The sequence below is a fragment of the Ovis canadensis genome, chromosome 3, assembly GCF_042477335.2.
Source record: "Ovis canadensis isolate MfBH-ARS-UI-01 breed Bighorn chromosome 3, ARS-UI_OviCan_v2, whole genome shotgun sequence".
NCBI lineage: Eukaryota > Metazoa > Chordata > Mammalia > Artiodactyla > Bovidae > Ovis > Ovis canadensis.
The window spans coordinates 38,533,531-38,555,862 of NC_091247.1; the positions used below are offsets into that span (position 1 = coordinate 38,533,531).

The following is a 22,332-nucleotide window of genomic DNA, read 5'->3' on the forward strand; positions in this document are numbered from 1 at the left end:
ATCTCTGGAACCGTTTACCAGTAGGTTTTCGTGAAAAGAATAAATCCTTTTAGAGTGTAAGCAGTAGCCCTGAAATGGGAACTCCTCCATTTTTTCAATAGTTGGGATATATTCTCTGAACTAATATGCATTTGTTTCATCTTTATACATTCTGGAGAATATACTTAAAATTTTTTTTAAAAATATTTATTTTTGACTGTGCCGGGCCTTTGTTTCTATGTGTGGACTTTCTCTAGTTGTGTTGAGTGGGGGCTACTCCTCACTGTAGTACACAGGCTCTAGGCTAGTGGTCTTCAGTAGTCGCAGCTCACAGGCTCAGCCGTCACGGCTTATGGGCTCTAGAGCATGGGCTCAGTAGGTGTGGTGCACGGGCTTAGTTATCTGCAGCACGTGGAATCTTTCCGGACCAGGGATCAAACTCATGTCCCCTGCACTGGCAGGCAGATTCTTATCAGGCGTACTACCAAGGAAGTCCCTGAAGAATATACTTTTAAAATGCTGTTTAAATCTAGAATTTTATATTATTTACTGAAGCATGTGTTCCTACAATGAAGAGGGACTAAAACTGGAACATTTCAGTGACAGACAAAGGCTCAGCTAGATACAGCTTCTGTGTTAGGGGAGCAGCAAGATAAATTTGGATAAAGGCGGCAAGGAATAGAAATGTTACACGCACGCATGGACGCATGCATGCACACACACACCACACACACAAATAGAAATGTTACACACACACACAGAGTACACGCATGGACGCATGCATGCACACACACACACCACACAAATAGAAATGTTACACACACACACACACACACACTCACTCTGTAGTTTCCAAAATGGGCAAAGTGGTATTTTGTTAAGTGAACAAACACACACCACACAAATAGAAATGTTACACACACACACACACACACTCACTCTGTAGTTTCCAAAATGGGCAAAGTGGTATTTTGTTAAGTGAACAAAATGGATATGATGACAAATCAGACGAAGCATCACCTGGCTGACAGTGCAAACAGGGTTGGCAGCAAGCATGTCAAAGCACAGCTGACCTTCAGATGCTTAAGTCACCCTGGACTAGTCAACATCTGTAGCAATAACCTGAGTCAAGGCAGATTTACTAAGTCTGTTGAGGACAAAAGCTTTGATGATGTGTGTACCTGATGATAAAAGCAAGATTCTTTACCCACAACTCTTAAGAAAATTAGCATTCTGTTATCTAAATATAGTTAAGGTTGGTAGGGGACAGTAGGTCAAAGACCCAATTCTGGAGAAAGAGAGCCATGCAGATATCACTTGGGGGCTTAATGGACATACCCATTTCTGACTATTACACTGTACTAATCCCCATTTCCCATCCATTAGACACCTAATTCTTGCTTTGTTAAAACTTTTAACGCTGCCCAATGGCTCAGTTTATATCTATATGTGCACCTTTATCTTTAGAAAAGCTCCATTTTCCTTCTTCCACTATGGCATGGAAGCAGTGAAGTCCATACATCACAGCATCAGACATAGTGATGGCATCTTCCTAGTTTTCATCTGTTTCCAGACTGTTTTTTCTCTCTTCTCTGCGGCTCATGTTACTTATTTCTACTATAGCTCTATCATTTCTAAATTTCAGAATCCTTAAGTCCAACTCCTTATTAGAAATCTTCGCTTAGACATAAAGCGACTCAAGTTTAAATCATCAGCTACTGAATACTCTCTGCGGCTCATGTTACTTATTTCTACTATAGCTCTATCATTTCTAAATTTCAGAATCCTTAAGTCCAACTCCTTATTAGAAATCTTCGCTTAGACATAAAGCGACTCAAGTTTAAATCATCAGCTACTGAATACTACCTACTGTTTCCATTCTTTTTGGGCCATCAGTACTGTCATGCTTGCAACTGGTTTTGATTCCCCATCCTAGTTCTTAAATACCTCACACCAGGTTACTTTTTTTGCCCACCCCTTAAATACCAATGCTCCCTAGGTTTCCACCCTGTCATATTCTCAACATAATTTCCTGTAGGTTGTCTGATCCAATCATTGTTCCTAGCCCAGGCACTGCTGATAAATGCTAGACCCATTTATCTACCAGTGTACCAATTTTTACCTCAGTGCCCTCAAATCAAATACGCTTTAAACGGAATTCATCATCTCTTTACCCCCAAGTCATGTTCGTTTTCCTTCCTGTAATTCAAATATAAGGGAAAAGTTGCCCAAGTCACAAAGCCAGGTACTACTATCTCTGACTACTTTCTTCTTCATCCTCACACACACTTAAGCATCAAATTCTACCAAATGCACCCCTTAATTTTGAGAACCCATCAACATCTCTTCACCCCATTACTATCCTCCTTAAGTTGAGGTTCTCGTTGTTTCCAATCTGGGTTACAGCAAGAGCATTTTTTTTTTAAATTGGATATTGGTTTCTTTATTTTTTTAAAGGCTCTTTAGGTATAAACATACAAGTTACATAAAATATACAATAAGTTCTCCTACATGTATATACACTTGAGAAACCAGCATACTCAAGATAATAGACATATCCATCCCCCTCAAAGTGTCCTTAGGTTCCTGATGCTTCCTCTACCCTCTGGAAACCAACTGCCTGCTTCTGTTCCATAGTCTGCCTTTTCTAGAGTTTTCAATAAAGATCATACGGAATGTACTCTTTTTTGTCTCACTTCTTGCATCTAGCTTAATTATTTCATCCATGTTATTGTGTGTACCAGTAATTCATACTTTGTTTACTGCTGATAATTTGGATTATAGCAATAGTTTCTAGACTGTCTTCCTGCCATTATCACGCCTCTAAGCTCAAAATGGATAATAAAGACCTAAATGTAAGATCAGAAACCATAAAACTCTAAGAGGAAAACATTGGCAGAACATTGTATAAAACATAAAATCACAGCAAAGTCCTCTATGACCCACCTCGGAGAGTAATGGAAATAAAAACAAAAATAAACAAGTGAGACCTAATTAAACTTAAAAGCTTTTGCATGGCAAAGGAAACTATATAAACAAAGTGGGAAGACAATCTTCAGAATGGAAGAAAATAATAGCAAATGAAACAACTGACAAAGGATTAAATTCCAAAATATACAAGAAGCTCATAAAACTGAACATCAGAAAAACAAACAACCCAATCAAAAAGTGGGCGAAAGACCTTAACAGACATTTCTCCAAAGAAGACATACAGATGGCTAATAAACACATGAAAAGATGCTCAACATCACTCATTAGAGAAATGCAAATCAAAACTACAATTAGTTATCACCTCACACTGGTTAGAATGGCCAACATCAAACAATAAATACTAGAGGGTGTGGAGAAAAGGGCACCCTTTTGCACTGTTGGAGGGAATGTAAATTGATATAGCCACGATGGAAGACAGTATGGAGATTCCTCAAAAAACTAGGAGTAGAACTACCATATGAACCAGCAATCCCACTACTTGGCATATACCGAGGAAATGAAAATTGAAAAAGGCACATATACCTCAATGTTCACTGAAGCACTATATATGATAGCTAGGACATGAAAGCAACCTAGATATCCATCATCAGATGAGTGGATAAAGAAACTGTGGTACATACATACAATGGAACATTACTCAGCCATAAAAGGAATGCATTTGAGTCCGTTCTAAAGAGAGGTGGATGAAGCTAGAGCCTATTATACAGAGTGAAGTCAGAAAGAGAAATATCATGTATTAACCCATATATATGGAGAAAGATGGTACTGAGGAACCTATTTACAGGGCAACAATGGAGATGCAGACTTATGGACACGGGCCGCGGGGGAGGAAGGAGAGGGCGGGACAAATGGAGAGAGTAACATGGAAGCGTATACACTACCATGTGTAACAGATAGCCAATGGAAATTAGCTGTATGACTCAGGGAACTCAAACCAGGACTCTACCAACCTAGAGCGGTGGGAGGTGGGAGGGAGGTTAGAGAGGGAGGAGACACGTGCATACCTATGGCTGACTCATCCTGACGTATGGCAGAGGCCAACACAATATTGTGAAGCAATTTTCCTTCAATTAAAAATAAGTTAAAAAAACACAAACTACAGGACAAAAAAAATGATGTTGCACATATACATTTATTGACAAGAAAAGCTACATACAACAAAGTGGGAAAAAAGCAGGTTACGAAGCAGTTTAAGATAAAATTCTGGAAAAAGAATATAGGAGATGAAAGAAGTGTCATCTCTCAGCGAACCATGTATGATTTTTTTTCCTGTTTATTCTCTGTTTTTCTAAAACAAACCTCCATAAGCTACATAAAATACATACATGCAACTCCCATAGCTCTCTACAGATCTCGGAAAAAGTCCAAACTCAATCCATGGCCTGTCATGCCCTGCTCTACTCCTTCTGATCTCATTCTCTTTCAAACCTCTCAGTTCCTTGCAGGACCCATATGCTCCCTGGGCTCCATCTGAGGACTGGTTCAGGTATCCATTTACTTTTCAACTTGTCCAGAAGAGGCTTTCCTGAGCTGTCCCTCACCACTCCCCAACACCCAAAGGTTCGAGATATCTCCCTCAATGTTACAGTCTTTGAGCCCATCTCTCTTGTGCTACTCAGCTTTATAACATAAGCTTCTCTTCATTTCCTCCACTCCTAGCTTAAAACCTAGCATGTAACAGGGACACAAATGTTTGTTGAATGAACAAATCAAGGAATGCTAGGAATACAACTAGGCCTGGTGATTTTTAATTAAGTCTCTGGCTGCTTTGGGCCATGACAGTGTTTTTTTAAGGAAGTTCTAAGTTGAAGGTAAAGATAGACAATGTTCATGCAGCTCCAGAGGGTGTGAGAGAGACCAGTAGAGAATTTTAGTGGAGGCAGATTTGAACTTATTATCTATCTACCTTGTCATTTACTACCTCACATGTCAGAGTCAGCTTTTCATCCCTAAGAGTTCCAACAGTGGTTGAAGACCGTCCATAAGAATGCTGTTAAAGAAGTTCTCATACAAGGCAGGGAGGTCAGAACTGTAACTTCTAAGGCTGCTCCATGCAGTGCTAAATTCTGATATTCTATGATAGGCTCTTCAGTCTGAGGAAAACTGCTAACTTCTTTGTGTGTGTGTTTTTCTTTTTATTTTCTATTTTTTTCTTTCAAAACTGCTAACTTCTAATAATTTATGTAAACTACAGGCTCCAAACCCTTTATAAACACAGTGTGTCCTTTGAAATGATGGTTAGCTTTACTAGAAACAAACTTCCTTGATTTTTAACAGCTCTTTTTATTTTTTGAAACTGGTTTCCTTTGGCATCATGACATTTTTAAACTTATACACGCATGTGATTTATGAAGAAACAAACGGTCTCGGAGATAATTTTAGGAACACTGTAGATGTCTGTCATTTTAGAAACCCACTGTGCTAGCAGAGTAGGTTCTCTTAATATCCAGCATCTATGGAAACTTAGTGGATTGTTTTTAAGGTCTTTCTTATTAATGTATAAATAAATGCAATAATGAACACAATGGAGAAAACAATTAAAGAGTCATAACTTTTTGAAGATCATGTTCAGGATGAATAATTATTTCCGTACTGTCAACTTTTCCCTGCCCCTCCAATCAGATTGTGTTACCTTCTTTTTTGTCTTAGTGACACTTCTGCTAGAATGGAGTAAGCTTTGAATGAGTAAACATGGCACTTCCATCTTTACCTTCAAAAAACTCTCAAACCAATCTCTAAGTCAAATATTAAAATCTTACGAATTTTCAAAAAGGAGTCAAAAGACAAATACTACAATAAAAAATTAACAGAGAAGTAATGAGACATACCTGGTCCTTTTCAAGTGTAAGTATCTGATAGCCAGTTGTTCTACTGCATATTAGTTTTCCACTGCTATCAAAAGAGGCCAAACGTAATCTAGAATACACACACAAGCACAAAAATAATGACTTTTTAAAGTGCAGATTAAATAAGCCCTACTTTACTTTCTACTTTTTTCTTCCATATTCTAATTTTTAAATTTTTATTTACTTATTCTCTAGAAGTCTTTTATTTGATAATACTTTGCAAAGTTTTTTCAAACTATAAACTGATTCCATTTACATTTTTAAGCTTGTGCTATTATATATATCTGGGATATAAAAATAATTTATTTTTTATTGTGATAAAACAGACATAAAACTTACCATTTAGACCAAGTTTAAGTGTATAGTTCTTGACACTGAAGACATTTCACACTGTTCTGTTGTAGTCAATACCACCATCCAGCCAGAATCTTTACTACTTCCCCAGATGAAGCTGTACCCAGTGACATGAATTCTCCATTTCTACCTCAGCCCCTGACAATCACCATCCTATTTTCTGTCTCCATAAACTCGTCTACTCTATGCACATCATGTAAGTGGAATCATACAGCATGTGAGCTTTTGTAACTGGCTTATTTCACTTAGCACAGTGTCTTCAAGGTTCATGTTACAGCACACGTCAAAATTCCCCTCCACTTTAATACTGAATAATATTGTTTTAGGTAAATGCCATGTTTTATCTGTCCATCTGCTGACACTTGGGTTGCATTCCTCTTTTGACTACTGTGAATAATGTTGCTATGTATACAAATATGTTTGAGTCCTTGGTTTCAATTCTCTGGGGGTAAATAACCAGAAGAGGAATCACTGGGTAATATGGTAATTCTATGTTTAATTTTTTGAGGAAATGCCATACCATTTTCCACAGGGTTTGCACCATTTTAACATTCTTAAATTTCTCCACATCTTCACAAACACTTTTGTTTTTCATATTAGCCATCCTAACAGGTGTGAGGTGATGTCTCACTGTGGTTTTGATCTTCATTTTCCTAATGATTAGTGAGGCTGAGCATCTTTCCATGTGCTTATTGGTCATTTGTACATTTTCTTTGGAGAAATATTTAAGTTCTTTTCCCATTTTTGAATCAAGTTTTTTTTGTTGTTGTTGTGGAATTCAGATGTTCTCTATGTATACTGGATATTACTTCATCAGCTATATGGTTAGCAAATACTTTCTTCCTATTCCATGGGTTACCTTTTCACTTTGTTAAGTGTCCTTTGACATGTGATTTAATTTTGATAAGTTGAACAATTTTTTTTTGTTGTTATTGTTGCCTGTGTTTTGGTATCATATTGAAGAAATCACTGTCAAATTTAGTATCAAAAAGCTTGCTTCCTGTTTTCTTCCAAGAGTTATTTTATTGTTTTGGCTCATATGTTTAGGTCTTTGATTCATTTTGAGTTAATTTTTGTGCATGGTGTACCTTAAATATGACTTCCCAGGTGGCACAGTGGTAAAGAATCTGCCTGCCAATGCAGGAGATAAGAGTTTGATCCTCGGCACAGGAAGATCACCTAGAGATCTTCCCACTCCAGTATTCTTGCCTGGAAAATTCCACAGACAGAGGAGCCTTGCCGGCTACAATCTGAGGCCACAAAGAGTTGGACGTGTCTGCGCATACACACACACAAGGTAAACATGAATCCAGGACTTTTAAATAATCTGTTCAATAAGCTATTTTCTAATTTGTCAGCATCCTCTCCAGAAAAATATTGCCAGCTCAACTATTAGGCAAAGTTGGACATCTGAAATCCTATAGAAAGTTAAGGATAATATGAGACATGTTTTCCTATAAAAGTACCTTGTTATATTTCCAGTTTGGACCTTTTAGGATTAGCAGCAAGGCAATAGCTTTAAGCCCAGTATCAACCCTATACCATTTATATTTTAGCACATTCTTTCTTCCTGGTATATTAGATCTAGGTTTTATACTTTTTTTATATACTTTTGATTATTAATACACTTTATAGGAATGGAGCCTTATCACTGCCTTTCCGTTTCACTGTATATTGTATCTTACCAAAGTTCTACCACTGTTGGTATAAATTATGGTTTTATTTCATTTTTATAGTTCTTCTGAGTGAGGAAGAGTGGGGTGGGAAAACTTCATCCTACCTAAATGCTATGCTCCTTCGAGGCTGTAAACTGACAGATCCACTACATGGCTGATTCAGTGTATTGCGTTTGAAAATGATGTATCGATTGGTGTAAGTTACAAGCAGGTCAAAGCCGAAGTTAAAACCTGTCCACCGCCAGCAGTACTGAAATACAAAGGAGAAAAGATTTACTTCAGTTTATCATATTAGCAAGTCAAAAATTAAAAGATCAAAATGTCTTTTCTTTTTTTAATTCATTTCAAATATTCCTGTATCATGGTTTCCTAATTTTGTCAGTGCCTTAAGACTTACCACACAGAATATATCTGTGAGACATATAAAAGGTTTACTACACAGACATGGTATACATCAAAGCCAGCAAAAGCAGCCTTTATGATCATTATTCCTTAAGGTACTTTCTTAATATTGTCTCTTTATGATCTATTTCATCAACTCTCCACACTGTAATTTTATCCCAACTAATATGGCTTTTTACTACAATTCTAAGGAGGTATATAGGTTAGGAAACTAGTAGTCTAGATAAAGGTAGTAAGAATCCATTAAAATTTCTCCTGCTTTAAAAATACTCTGAAATACCTTAAGTGATACCTTGTGTAATCTCTCTTACATGTAAAAATCTAAAAAATATATATATGTATTAAAAAACTCCTAAGCTCACAGTTACAGAGAACAGCTTGGTAGCTGCCAGAGGCAAGGGGTAAGGAGTAATGAATGAACACTGCTTTTTTTAAAAAAAGTTTAAATTAAATTTTAAAAATACTCTAAACTAACCAACAGAATCAACAACTGAGTTATTTTAAATACCATCATGAGGGACTTCCCTAGTGGCTCAATGGTGAAGAATCTGCCTGCCAATGCAGGAGGCACAGGTTTAGATTTCTGACCCAGGAAGATCCCACGTGCTGTGGAGCAACTAAGCTTGTGCACCACAACTATTAAGCCTGTGCTCTAGAACCCAGGAACTGTAACCACTCAGTCCATAAGCTCTGAGAGCCTGTGCTCCACAACAAGAGAAGCCACTGCAATGAGAAGCCGGTGCACCACAACCAGAGAAAAAGCCCACAGCAACAACAAAGACCCCAGTGTAGCCAAAAAGTAAAGAAATAAAACCATCATGAGGCTCACAAGCTTATTCTATCAACTAATAGTTAACAAGACACTATTAAGTCAAGTGGCATGCTACAACGAAGTTGAAGTTAGGGCTTTGAGTGCCTGGTTGACACTATGAATTACAGCATTAAATCAATAGTTCGTTATTTATTGAGCACATATTTTGTGCCAGGTACTGCTCTAGGCATTGAAGAAATGGCAGTAAGTAAGTTTCAGCCCTAGTAAATGTATATTTTAATACATGTATATTTGAGTGGAGGAGGACAGAATGTAATTCCAGGAGAGCGTGACAGGGCAGAGGATGGGAGCTGGCAGCTGGGGAGCCCACTGGTTCAGGCAGGTGGTCAGGGAATGTCTAAGGAGATGCTACATGACTAGAGCCCTGAGTCAACTAAGGAGCGGACCAGTTAGCTATCTGGGAAAAAGTGACTTAGACAAAGGAACAACGAGTCCAAAGCTCTGGAGGAAAAAACATGCTTGGCATATCTGAAGAACAGCAAAAAGGGCTATGTGGCTAGGGTAGTAACTGAGGGGGACAGAAGCTGGAGATGAGTTCAGAGAGCCAGTCAGAGGCCAGAGAATATAGCGCCCAGTGTCCACAGCAGAGAAGAGTTTGGATTTCTTCTAAGTGTGATAAAAGTCTAATGGAAAGTTTTAGAGAAGGAGGTAACATGATCTAACTTGCATCTTAAAAAGATGATTTTGGCTGTTGTGTGGAAAACAGAATGTACAAGAGTAAAAACAGGGAGAGCAGTTATGAAGCTACAATACAGTCCAGGCAAGGGGAAATGGTGACTTGGATTTGGGTCACAGCAGAAGACAGGGCAAGTATATTTTGAAGCTATATATTTAAAGGAACTTCTTACAGACAACAGGTGTGGAATGAAAGAAGAATCCAAAGTTTCGAGCTTATACAACGAATGAACAAAAGGGCTATTTATGGGTTGGAGAATACTTGGGAAGGAGGAATCTGGGAATGAAAACCAGAGTTTAGCTGGGCCTATTCTATTTGAGATGCTATTAGGATTCTAAGAAAGATGTCACATGAGAAACTGGATACAGGAGTTAGAAATTGGTGTTAAGCCATAGGACTAGAGATCACTTAGGAGCCAGCCAAAGAGCAAAGACAAGAAAGAAGTCCAAGTACTGATCCTCCAGTCATATCAATGTGTTGAGAAAGAGAAGGATCTAGCAAAGACTTACAGGAATCAGCCAATTAAGTAGAAAGAAAACTAGCACAGTGTGCTCTCCTGGAAGTCACAGAGAAAATCTCCAAGGAGTGAGTGAGCAGGATACTGCCAAGAACTTTCAGAAGACTAAAAACTACCTGATTTGGTAATGCAGGATCAGTGGTGATAGTGGCACGGCAGTTTCACTTGAGTTTATTGGAGTAAATGAATTGGAATGGAGACAGGCAACTTTTTTCAATGAGTTTTGCTTTAAAATGGTACAGGGAAGTGGAGTGGGAGCTAGAGTGGAATGTGGGGCAGGGAATGGTTTAGGATGGCCGATGCTGTAGCATGTTATAAGCTACATCAGAATGATGCAGAAGAGAAAACTGACGACGCAGGAGAGGGAGGTGATGACTGTATGAACAAACCTTCTGAATATGTGAGAAGGGAAGGGGTCATTACAGGAGGAGGGAATGGACTAGGACGGCAACAGTTCATCCACTCTGATAAAAGTACAACACACGGCTAAGATGCAGGTAGACTGGTAGTATTGTTGGTAGAAGATTCACAGACTCTCTTCCGATTGCCTTTATTTTCTGAATAAAGAAGGAAGGAATGCCACTGGATGAGAATAAGGGCGGGAGCACTGCCCTTGAGAAGGTACGAGAGTTACTCCAAGTGCAGGAGGGTAAGTTCACTAGGGAGACGCAAGGATCACACAGCATTAAAGACCTGCTTGAGGCTGACATTTACAAACAAAACCTGCTGGGGCATATTTGGTGTTTTTCTTTAGTTGAATTCATTTGTATGGAAGCAGGCATGGAAAGCAGGGGTTTCCCTGCCAGCTCAGTGGGAAGAATCCACCACTCCGATATTCTTGCCTGGGAAATCCCATGGATAGAAGACTTAGCGGGCTATAGTCCATGGGGTCTCAAATGAGTCAGATGTGACTTAGCGACTAAACAACAGTAACTGGCATGGAGAGTATGGAAAGGAGGGATTTAACAAGAACTGAGGACTAGCCAGGTGAATTTGACAGAGTGAAAAAAGGAAAAGAGAAATTAAGAGTATAAGCTAGGGACCAGTTTCAAGACATAACATAAATTTAAGTCAAGTAAAGAAAGAAGTAGGGATGTGGTGAGAAGGTAATGGGAAAAAGTAAGAACAATGTAATGTACATTCCAGTGGGGTTAGAAAGATGTTGGGAGGTCAAATACTAGATGGAGAGCGCTACAAAGATACATTCTGCAAATGGTGTGCTTAAAGTGGAGATTTTGAAGGGGGTGTATGAATCAGGCATACAAAAATGGAGGATATGCTTACAGGAAATGGGTACCTGAGATAGAGTGGCACACAAGATCATGGAGGGAAGGAAGGTTCAGGAAAAGACACTAAAACCACTGAGACTGCTAGAAGAGTAGGGAGAAAGCAAACCAGTGAGCCCAGGGAGTGATGGCCATAGTCAGAGTAGTGAGTGGTGAAGAAGTATGCTTGTCAAAGGAGATATCATTCAATTATGACGAGAGTGGAACAAGGTCTGGGAGCAGCAACTAGGATGACTAAGGAATAAAGGAGATGCTATTTCTCATTCATATTCTGATCATTTATCACAACTGTTAACACAAACATGAAATAATAAATCTTTCAAAACTTAAAAGTTAAAATGAGGGGAAATCTGGGAGAAAAATAACCAAATGGTTATCTAAATTAGGCTGGCAATCTGTTTCACATATACTATAGATCGCCAGTCCAGGTTTGATGCATGAGATAGGGTGCTCAGGGCTGGTGCACTGGGATGACCCTGAGGGATGGGATGGGGGGGGGGGGGAGGTTCAGGATGGGGAACACACAGAAATAAAAAGTTTAAAAAATAATAGTAAAAAAAGAAAAACAAACAAAAAATTAGGCTGATTTTTTTTTTAAGATAAAAATTACAGTTAGGATAGAGTTTTTAAAAAATGTAGTTCATGTCTCCTTAATGGCTGTAAAATCACCTTAAATGAGTCACTCAGTTTTTAAAAATAAATTAAGTAGAAACAAAGCTTGGGACACAGCAGCTGTAAGCACCGTCTTCTGATACTTTTGTTTCCCTTGTAAGCATTTGTACTGGGTGGTAATGAAAAACAATTCTTAATGTGGATGACAATCAAATCGAAAGGTCTGAATGTCTTTCATCTAGGGTTGTAACTATAAAACAGAATCACTCAAGACTATGTAACAGCTTTCATTAAAGATATTAAGATATTAATAGGATAAACTTATTTATCTTAATTTCTGGATTACTGAGGGATCTTCTCATAACTCTTATCTAGACTCCAGAGGTTCAACAGTCTCATGAAAGGCTGACAAATCAGTCACCACTAAGCATGTAACTCCTTGCCCAGGAGATCATGATACAGAAACTAAAACACAAAAAAATGCTCTTCTGAGTTGTAACATGTATCATGACTGTTACTGAAAGCATATTTTGCACTAACAGTATAACAATTTGTATAAGACTATACAATTGAGTTACAACCCATACTTACTTCACCATCTTTGGCAAGCTTTCTACCACACCTCATGCTATTTCCCTCTAGTTCTTCTTTATTAATTTCTTGAGGCCTAGAAATATACATAAAACATGAAATCTCATAGAAAATAGGCAACTAATAATTGAAAAATAATTGTGAGTTCAAATCAACAGGAAAAAATTGCTACTAGATTCAAAATTTTGTGGTATAGGTGAAGATCAAAATGCAGGGATTAAATCTAGCCCATTACCTTTGCTAAATAAAAAAACTTTTAATCTTTAGTGTTTTACTTATTGCCTTGACTTCTAGAACACTTTTACAAGAGCAGAGTAAAACCAGAGAAGACGTGGGGGAAATCTATGAGAAAGTCTGCTTACTAAGAAAGAAAACTATTAAAGTCTAACTATTAAATAAAATATTAAATAAAATATAACTATTTTATATAAAATAGTTAACATGCAACTAACTAATAAATAAAATATATAAGATGCAACTTGGTATCATCTATTATTGTTTCACACACAACCCATTTTTTAACAGTAGAAAAACCAAGTCCAGCATTTAACAGAAAACTGCTGTAGAACTTTATCAATTAATCTTTACTTGGCCCTTTAAAAACCACAATCAACTAAGAGAAACAGTGTTATTTCAGTATGAAATAATAAAATGACACTATTACTAGCTTAGAATTCCAAATGATAAAAGTAATATAATATGTTCATTCATATACAGCATTTAGTAAGTACCAAGATACTGGGGCTATCATCATCTCATAAATATACTGAAACAAATACAACAAATAAAAATTAATTAAATGTAGATAAAATAAAACATGCCCTTGACATCCAAGAGCCCAGTCTAGTAGAAAGCTAGACTTAAGTAATAATATAATAATGTAGAGAGAACTAATGTTAAGAGCATGAAGAAGGCACAGGTTTATTGCCTGGGGTTAGAGTGGGATCATCATGGAGGAAGTATTATTTGTGCCTGAGAGGGAGTTTCTTGAGGTAGAGGTCAGGGATGACCTCTACGCAGAAGAAGGCCATTCCAGGCAGAAGAACAGGAGGTAGAAAAGGACCAGAGCATGAAAGGATACCAAATGTCTGAAGAATGTAGTGCAGGTAGAACCTGAAACGAGCATGAGAGACGAAGGAAAAGGCATCTGGGACAGACAGCTGAAGGGCCGCCCCTGCCACACTAATACGAGTTTTAAGATGAGAGAGTTTCCATGTATTTTTTCTGTTACTTAAAATTTTTTTTTATGAAAAATTTAAAACCTGTAAAAGTAAACAGCATAATGAGCCAAAAATTTTTTTTTACCATCTAGTTTCAGTAATTTTGTTTTAGTTTTACTCTCAACCCACTTCTCCCCACACTCCTCCCAACTGACTATTTCTGAGGCTGATCCTCCAGACACCATATCCTTTAATCTATAAATAGTTCAGTATGTACTTCTTAAAGATAAGAACTTTCAAAAAATATTGACACAGATTTATCACACATGAAGCAATCATCCCTAACTAATCTCAAATGTCCCTGGTCCTATTTAAGCAGGGAAGTGAAATTATATTTCTACATAGGAAGATAATCCTGTTGGCAATGTGGAAAAGAGTTTGGAAGAGAAGAACCCTGGAGGGAGACTTTACTAGATTATAACCTAGAGTCCAGGGAGTACACTGTCTTTCTCATTTTACTGGTCCTGCAGTAGCAAGAAGATGCTCAGCATGTGTGGAATAGAGTGCTTCATTAGAGGCAATACAGCCATATACTTCTGAGGGCAAGAAAACCACTTATTCTAGCTCAGACTCTTAGGTAAGACTCTATATTATAAACTCAAAAAGGGTATACATGAGAAAAATCTTGAAACAAAAAAAGAACATCCATCATATAAAAACTGAATATACAAAAGAAGTAGGTAGGATGGTTTATAAAATATTTCATACATTACAAAATTCTTCACATCCGAATTCCAATAAATAATTTACTTTCATTTTTGGGAGAGATTTTTCTTATTCCTATTTCAACTATCTTACTATATTTCTGCAAAATAAGTATGCTGTGAATATATCTGGGAGAAGATGAGATATAAATTATAAGTAAACAGAAACTAAGAACCCTGGATAACAATCTTGTAATCATTATCATGAGTTTATAGAACCCTTTCACATACACCCTGTTTAGATATAAACACATTAGGCTATTATTTTAGTAAGTTTTCTGGTATATAAAAATAAAAGAGACTGGGGCAGGAAAAAAGTTAAATGTAAAGCCCTTCTATAAACTTATAGGTGGACTGTTTCTTCATACTGCCTATACCAAGGAGCTAGTATAAAGATCAAACAATAAATGTGGAAGAACTTCTGTGAACTGCAAAGCACTACACACTGAAAGAACAGATAATTTGCTTCCTCTTAAAATGAAGACAGTACAAAAATATTTTGTAGAGGGGTCATGTGCTTTTGACAAAGGCACCTATATATCTAGATAAGTTAATTCACCTTATAGTCAAGTCTTGAAAAAACCTATCACATTAGTGAAAATTTGACAATATTACCACAAATAAGAAAATCAGCTTTACCTATACATATATATGAAGATCATGCTTTATGAAAGCATAATTCGAAGTAACATTTCAATTAGGTTAAAAGAAAACCATAACACTGAGACAAAGCACATAAATTATTCAATTTTACTAACGAAACAAATGACAATACAAATACCCCATTATACTAACTGACCAGAAAGATAAATATTTATAATACTGACAGTTAAAGAAATATAAGAATAAAAGTTGATTACATGATCTTTTCTCTAACAGCTCTTGATTTTAATACTGCTACTGTTTTTTCAACATGAGTCCATTTAAAAATTCATACCAAAATCCACACACCTGTCATCAATTAATCTACAATAATGGAGGCAATAATATACAAAGGGGAAAAGATAGTCTCTTCAACAAGTGGTGTTGGGAAAGCTGGACAGTTACATGTAATCAATGAAATATGAACACTTCCTCACACTATATACCAAAAAATATATATATATATACACTTAAGTATAAAGACATGATAGCATAAGACTCCTAGAAAAGAATAGGGAAAACATTCTCAGATATAACCCAAGCAATATTTTTTTAGATCAGTCTCCCATGGCAAAAGAAACGAAAGCAAAAATGAACAAATGGGACCTAATCAAAGTCAAAAGCTTTTGCACAACAAAGGAAACCATAAACAAAATGAAAAGACAACTGACTGAATGGGAAAAAATACTTTCAAATGATGTGACTTTCAAGGAATGTTAATATCCAACACATACAAACAGCTCATACAACTCAAAAAGAAAATGAACAACCCAATCAAAAAGTGGGCAGAAGACCTAAATAGGCAATTCTCTTAAGGAAGAGATACAGATGGCCAATGGGCACATGAAAAGATGCTTAATATCGCTAATTATTAGAGATATACAAATCAAAACTACTTTGAGGTATATTCTCATACCAGTTAGAATGGCCATCATTAAAAAGTCTATAAATAATAAATCTGGAGAGGGTATAGAGAAAAGGGAATTTTCCTACACTGTCAGTGGGAACGAAAATTGATGCAGCTGCTATGAAAAAATGGTGCGGAGATTCCTTGAAAAACTAGAGACACTATATGATCCAGCAATGGCATTCCCAGGCATATATCCCAAAATGATGAAAACTAATTCAAATGGATACATGCACCCTAGCACTATTTATAGTAGCCAAGACAACCAAGTAACCCAAGTGCCCATAAACAGATGACTGTCTTAGAAAGATGTGGTGCACACACACAAATTTATAAAGTGGAATATTACTCAGCCATAAAAAAAGAATGAAATAATGCCATCTGCAGTAACATGGATGGATCTAGAGAATATTGTACTATGTGAGCTAAGTCAAAGATAAATTATCATATGCTATCACTTATATGTGGAATCTAAAAAATAATAAAAAATAATCTATACAAAAATACCCAAAAAACTTACTTATAAAACAGAATCAGATTCACAGGCATAGAAAACAAACTTATGGTTACCAAAGGGGACAGGGTGGGGGGGTGGGTAGGGATAAATTACGAGTGTGAGATTAACAGATACAAACAACTATACATAAAACAGATAAGCAACAAGGATTTACTGTAGAGCCCAGGGAACTATATTCGACATCTTGTAATAGATTATGATGGAAAATAATCTGCATATATATAACTGAATCTTTCTGATGTACACCTAAAACTAACACAATATTATAAAATCAACTAAATTCAATATAAAAAATTTTTTTTTTAATAAACAATGCTATGATGTACCATGGGGGCTTCCCTGGTGGCTCAGGCAGTAAAGAATCTGCCTGCAATGTGAGTTCCACCTCTGGGTCGGGAAGATCCCCTGAAGAAGGGAATGGCTACCCCACTCCAGTATTCTTGCCTGGAGAATTTCATGGACAGAGGAGCCTAGCAGGCTACAGTCCATAGTGTCACAAGGAGTCAGACACGACTGAGTGACTAACACACACACACACTGTCAGGAAGCATTTAACAGGAGGCTTCCTGTGTGCTGTTTTGGATCTGTCATGAATCCTCTGTCCCTTATTAATTCCTGAATATTCAGGAATTAAGAGGAGTTGGCAAACCACTCCCCGGCACGCATTTCCTTCATTAATTTTCCCATACACTTATAAGTAACTATTTATGACCCTCTTCCTTTTCAAGAACCATATGGTAGAAGTGATTATTTACAACCCTCTCTCTTTGATATGGATTGCCTTATGATAATTTGTAAGTCTGGACTTTTTATTTTTATCTTTGCTGAAAACAGCTACCTCTTAAGACAGTATATTTACCCACACTATGTTGAATAAAACACCTTTGCTCCATCAGAGCTTGGGTCCCCGTTTCTTTCTCTCTCTCTCTCTTTCTCTCAGGCTAATTCTTGGCACGCAGAAGCCCGCTGAGCTCACTTTCTTGCCTGGGCTTCTAAGACCCTCTCGACAAGGTGCACTGTGCTTTCATCCCCTCGAGAGGGCGTCTGGTGCCTATGTGAAGCAGTGCAAGCCCATGTCAAGGGCTTTATCAGTTTTCTGTGTAAACAAGGAATATCAGCCTCTTTCTCTTTCTCTTTTACTTTCTTATTGTCGACTCCGGACCACCAGGTTCCAGTCCATTAAAGGACCCCAACAACAAACGATACACTATACTTACCCCACCTCACTGTCTTGTTCTGCTCGGAGCATAGCCAGCCACTGCTGTTTATACACAGTAGACAGCCATTCTAAAATGTAAAAACAAATATAATAAGAAATATGGAAAAACAAAAGATTTAAAATTTTAAGACACTGATAAAATTTTTATCATCTTAAAATTCAAATTTAAAATGGCAATCAGTAAAGCTGGTAATTTATATTTTACAAATATGCAACAACAAATTGCACTAATCTCACATGCTAGTAAAGCAATGCTCAAAATTCTCCAAGCCAGGCTTCAGCAATACATGAACCATGAACTTCCAGATGTTCAAGCTGGTTTTAGAAAAGGCAGAGGAACCAGAGATCAAATTGCCAACATCTGCTGGATCATGGAAGAAGCAAGAGAGTTCCAGAAAAACATCTATTTCTGCTTTGTTGACTATGCCAAAGCCTTTGACTGTGTGGATCACAATAGACTGTGGAAAATTCTGAGAGAGATGGGAATACCAGACCACCTGACCTGCCTCTTGAGAAATCTGTATGCAGGTCAGTAAGCAACAGTTAGAACTGGACATGGAACAACAGACTGGTTTCAAATAGGAAAAGGAGTACATCAAGGCTGTATATTGTCACCCTGCTTATTTAACTTATGCAGAGTACATCATGAGAAACGCTGGGCTGGAAGAAGCACAAGCTGGAATCAAGATTGCCAGGAGAAATATCAATAACCTCAGATATGCAGATGACACCACCCTCATAGCAGAAAGTGAAGAGGAACTAAAAAGCCTCTTGATGAAAGTGTAAGAGGAGAGTGAAAAAGTTGGCTTAAAGCTCAACATTCAGAAAAGTAAGATCATGGCATCTGGTCCCATCAGTTCAGTCGCTCAGTCGTGTCCCACTCTTTGCAACCCCATGAATCGCAGCACGCCAGGCCTCCCTGTCTATCACCATCTCCCAGAGTTCACTCAGACTCACGTCCATCGAGTCTGTGATGCCATCCAGCCATCTCATCCTGGGTCGTCCTCTTCTCCTCCTGCCCTCAATCTCTCCCAGCATCAGAGTCTTTTCCAATGAGTCAACTCTTTGCATGAGGTGGCCGAAGTACTGGAGCTTCAGCTTTAGCATCATTCCTTCCAAAGAAATCCCAGGGTTGATCTCCTTCAGAATGGACTGGTTGGATCTCCTTGCAGTCCAAGGGACCCTCAAGAGTCTTCTCCAACGCCACAGTTCAAAAGCATCAATTCTTCGGTGCTCTGCCTTCTTCACAGTCCAACTCTCACATCCATACATGACCACAGGAAAAACCATAGCCTTGACTAGACGGACCTTAGTCGGCAAAGTAACGTCTCTGCTTTTGAACATACTATCTAGGTTGGTCATAACATTTCTTCCAAGGAGTAAGCGTCTTTTAATTTCATGGCTGCAGTCACCATCTGCAGTGATTTTGGAGCCCCCCAAAATAAAGTCTGACACTGTTTCCACTGTTTCCCCATCTATTTGCCATGAAGTGATGGGACCAGATGCCATGATCTTCGTTTTCTGAATGTTGAGCGTTAAGCCAACTTTTTCACTCTTCTCTTTCACTTTCATCAAGAGGCTTTTGAGTTCCTCTTCACTTTCTGCCGTAAGGGTGGTGTCATCTGCATATCTGAGGTTATTGATATTTCTCCTGGCAATCTTGATTCCAGCTTGTGCTTCTTTCAGTCCAGCGTTTCTCATGATGTACTCTGCATAGACGTTAAATAAGCAGGGTGACCATATACAGCCTTGACGTACTCCTTTTCCTATGGAACCAGTCTGTTGTTCCATGTCCAGTTCTAACTGTTGCTTCCTGTCCTGCATATAGGTTTCTCAAGAGGGAGGTCAGGTGGTCTGGTATTCCCATCTCTTTCAGAATTTTCCACAGTTTATTGTGATCCACACAGTCAAAGGCTTTGGCATAGTCAATAAAGCAGAAATAGATGTTTTTCTGGAGCTCTCTTCCTTTTTCCATGATCCAGCGGATGTTGGCAATTTGATCTCTGGTTCCTCTGCCTTTTCTAAAACCAGCTTGAACATCAGGGAGTTCACGGTTCACTTATTGCTGAAGCCTGGCTTGGAGAATTTTGAGCATTACTTTACTAGCATGTGAGATGAGTACAATTGTGCGGTAGTTTGAGCATTCTTTGGCATTGCCTTTCTTTGGAATTGGAATGAAAACTGACCTTTTCCAGTCCTGTGGCCACTGCTGAGTTTTCCAAATTTGCTGGCATACTGAGTGCACCACTTTCACAGCATCATCTTTCAGGATTTGAAACAGCTCAACTGGAATTCCATCATCTCCACTAGCTTTGTTCGTAGTGATGCTTTCTAAGGCCCACTTGACTTCACATTCCAGGATGTCTGGCTCTAGATTAGTGATCACATCATCATGATTATCTGGGTCGTGAAGATCTTTTTTGTACAGTTCTTCCGTGTATTCTTGCCACCTCTTCTTAATATCTTCTGCTTCTGTTAGGTCCAGACCATTTCTGTCCTTTATCGAGCCCATCTTTGCATGAAATATTCCCTTGGTATCTCTAATTTTCTTGAAGAGATCTCTAGTCTTTCCCATTCTGTTGTTTTCCTCTATTTTTTTGCATTGATCACTGAAGAAGGCTTTCTTATCTCTTCTTGCTATTCTTTGGAACTCTGCATTCAGATGCTTGTATCTTTCCTTTTCTCCTTTGCTTTTTGCTTCTCTTCTTTTCACAGCTATTTGTAAGTCCTCCCCAGACAGCCATTTTGCTTTTTTGCATTTCTTTTCCATGGGGATGGTCTCGATCCCTGTCTCCTGTACAATGTCACGAACCTCATTCCACAGTTCATCAGGCACTCAATCTATCAGATCTAGACCCTTAAATCTATTTCTCACTTCCACTGTATAATCATAAGGGATTTGAAATAGGTCATACCTGAATGGTCTAGCGGTTTTCCCTACTTTCTTCAATTTAAGTCTAAATTTGGCAATAAGGAGTTCATGATCTGAGCCACAGTCAGCTCCTGGTCTTGTTTTTGTTGACTGTATAGAGCTTCTCCATCTTTGGCTGCAAAGAATATAATCAATCTGATTTCGGTGTTGACCATCTGGTGATGTCCATGTGTAGAGTCTTCTCTTGTGTTGCTGGAAGAGGGTGTTTGCTATGCCCAGTCATTCCAAGGCCAACTTTGCCTGTTACTCCAGGTGTTTCTTGACTTCCTACTTTTGCCTTCCAGTCCCCTATAATGAAAAGGACATCTTTTTTGGGTGTTAGTTCTAAAAGATCTTGTAGGTCTTCATAAAACCGTTCAACTTCAGTTTCTTCAGAGTTACTGGCTGGGGCATAGACTTGGATGACTGTGCTATTGAATGGTTTGCCTTGTAGACGAACAGAGATCATTCTGTCATTTTTGAGATTGCATCCAAGTACTGCATTTCGGACTCTTGTTGACCATGATGGCTACTCCGTTTCCTCTGAGGGATTCCTGCCTGCAGTAGTAGATGTAATGGTCATCTGAGTTAAATTCACCCATTCCAGTCCATTTTAGTTCGCTGATTCCTAGAATGTCGACGTTCACTCATGATATCTCGTTTGACCACTTCCAATTTGCCTTGATTCATGGACCTGACATCCAGGTTCCTATGCAATATTGCTCTTTACAGCATCAGATCTTGCTTCTATCACCAGTCACATCCACAACTGGGTATTGTTTTTGCTTTGGCTCCATCCCTTCATTCTTTCCGGAGTTATTTCTCCACTGATCTCTGGTAGCATATTGGGCACCTAATGACCTGGGGAGTTCCTCACTTCATGGGAAATAGATGGGGAAACAGTGGAAACAGTGTCAGATTTTATTTTTGGGGGCTCAAAAATCATTGCATATGGTGACTGCAGCCATAAAATTAAAAGACGTTTACTCCTTGGAAGGAAAGTTATGACCCACCTAGATAGCATATTCAAAAGCAGACATTACTTTGCCAACAAAGGTCCGTCTAGTCAAGGCTATGGTTTTCCCAGTGGTCATGTATGGATGTGAGAGTTGGACTGTGAAGAAAGCTGAGTGCCAAAGAACTGATGCTTTTGAACTGTGGTGCTGGACAAGACTCTTGAGAATCCCTTGGACTGCAAGGAGATGCTGGGAGGGATAGGGGGCAGGAGGAGAAGGGGACAACAGAGGATGAGATGGCTGGATGGCATCACCAACTCGATGGACATGAGTTTGAATGAACTCCGGGAGTTGGTGATGGAGAGGGAGGCCTGGCATGCTGCGATTCATGGCGTTGCAAAGAGTCGGACACAACTGAGCGACTGAACTGAACTGAACTGATGGCCTCATCATGGTAAATGTTATCTTCCTTCGCCTTAGGACAGACTCTACTT

The 22,332-nt window shown here is 38.3% G+C and overlaps 1 protein-coding gene across 1 annotated transcript in view; it reads right to left on the reverse strand.

Annotated features, from left to right (window-relative positions):
* Positions 1 to 22,332, reverse strand: part of GMCL1 (germ cell-less 1, spermatogenesis associated) — a 56,171-nt gene that overhangs the window by 2,750 nt on the left and 31,089 nt on the right. Inside the window, exons 10-13 of the mRNA XM_069582917.1 lie at positions 17,970 to 18,039; positions 12,763 to 12,838; positions 7,951 to 8,096; positions 5,799 to 5,886 (exon numbers count right to left, since the gene is read on the reverse strand). Coding sequence (XP_069439018.1) covers positions 5,799 to 5,886; positions 7,951 to 8,096; positions 12,763 to 12,838; positions 17,970 to 18,039 — 380 coding nt within the window. The remainder of the gene's footprint in view (positions 1 to 5,798; positions 5,887 to 7,950; positions 8,097 to 12,762; positions 12,839 to 17,969; positions 18,040 to 22,332) is intronic.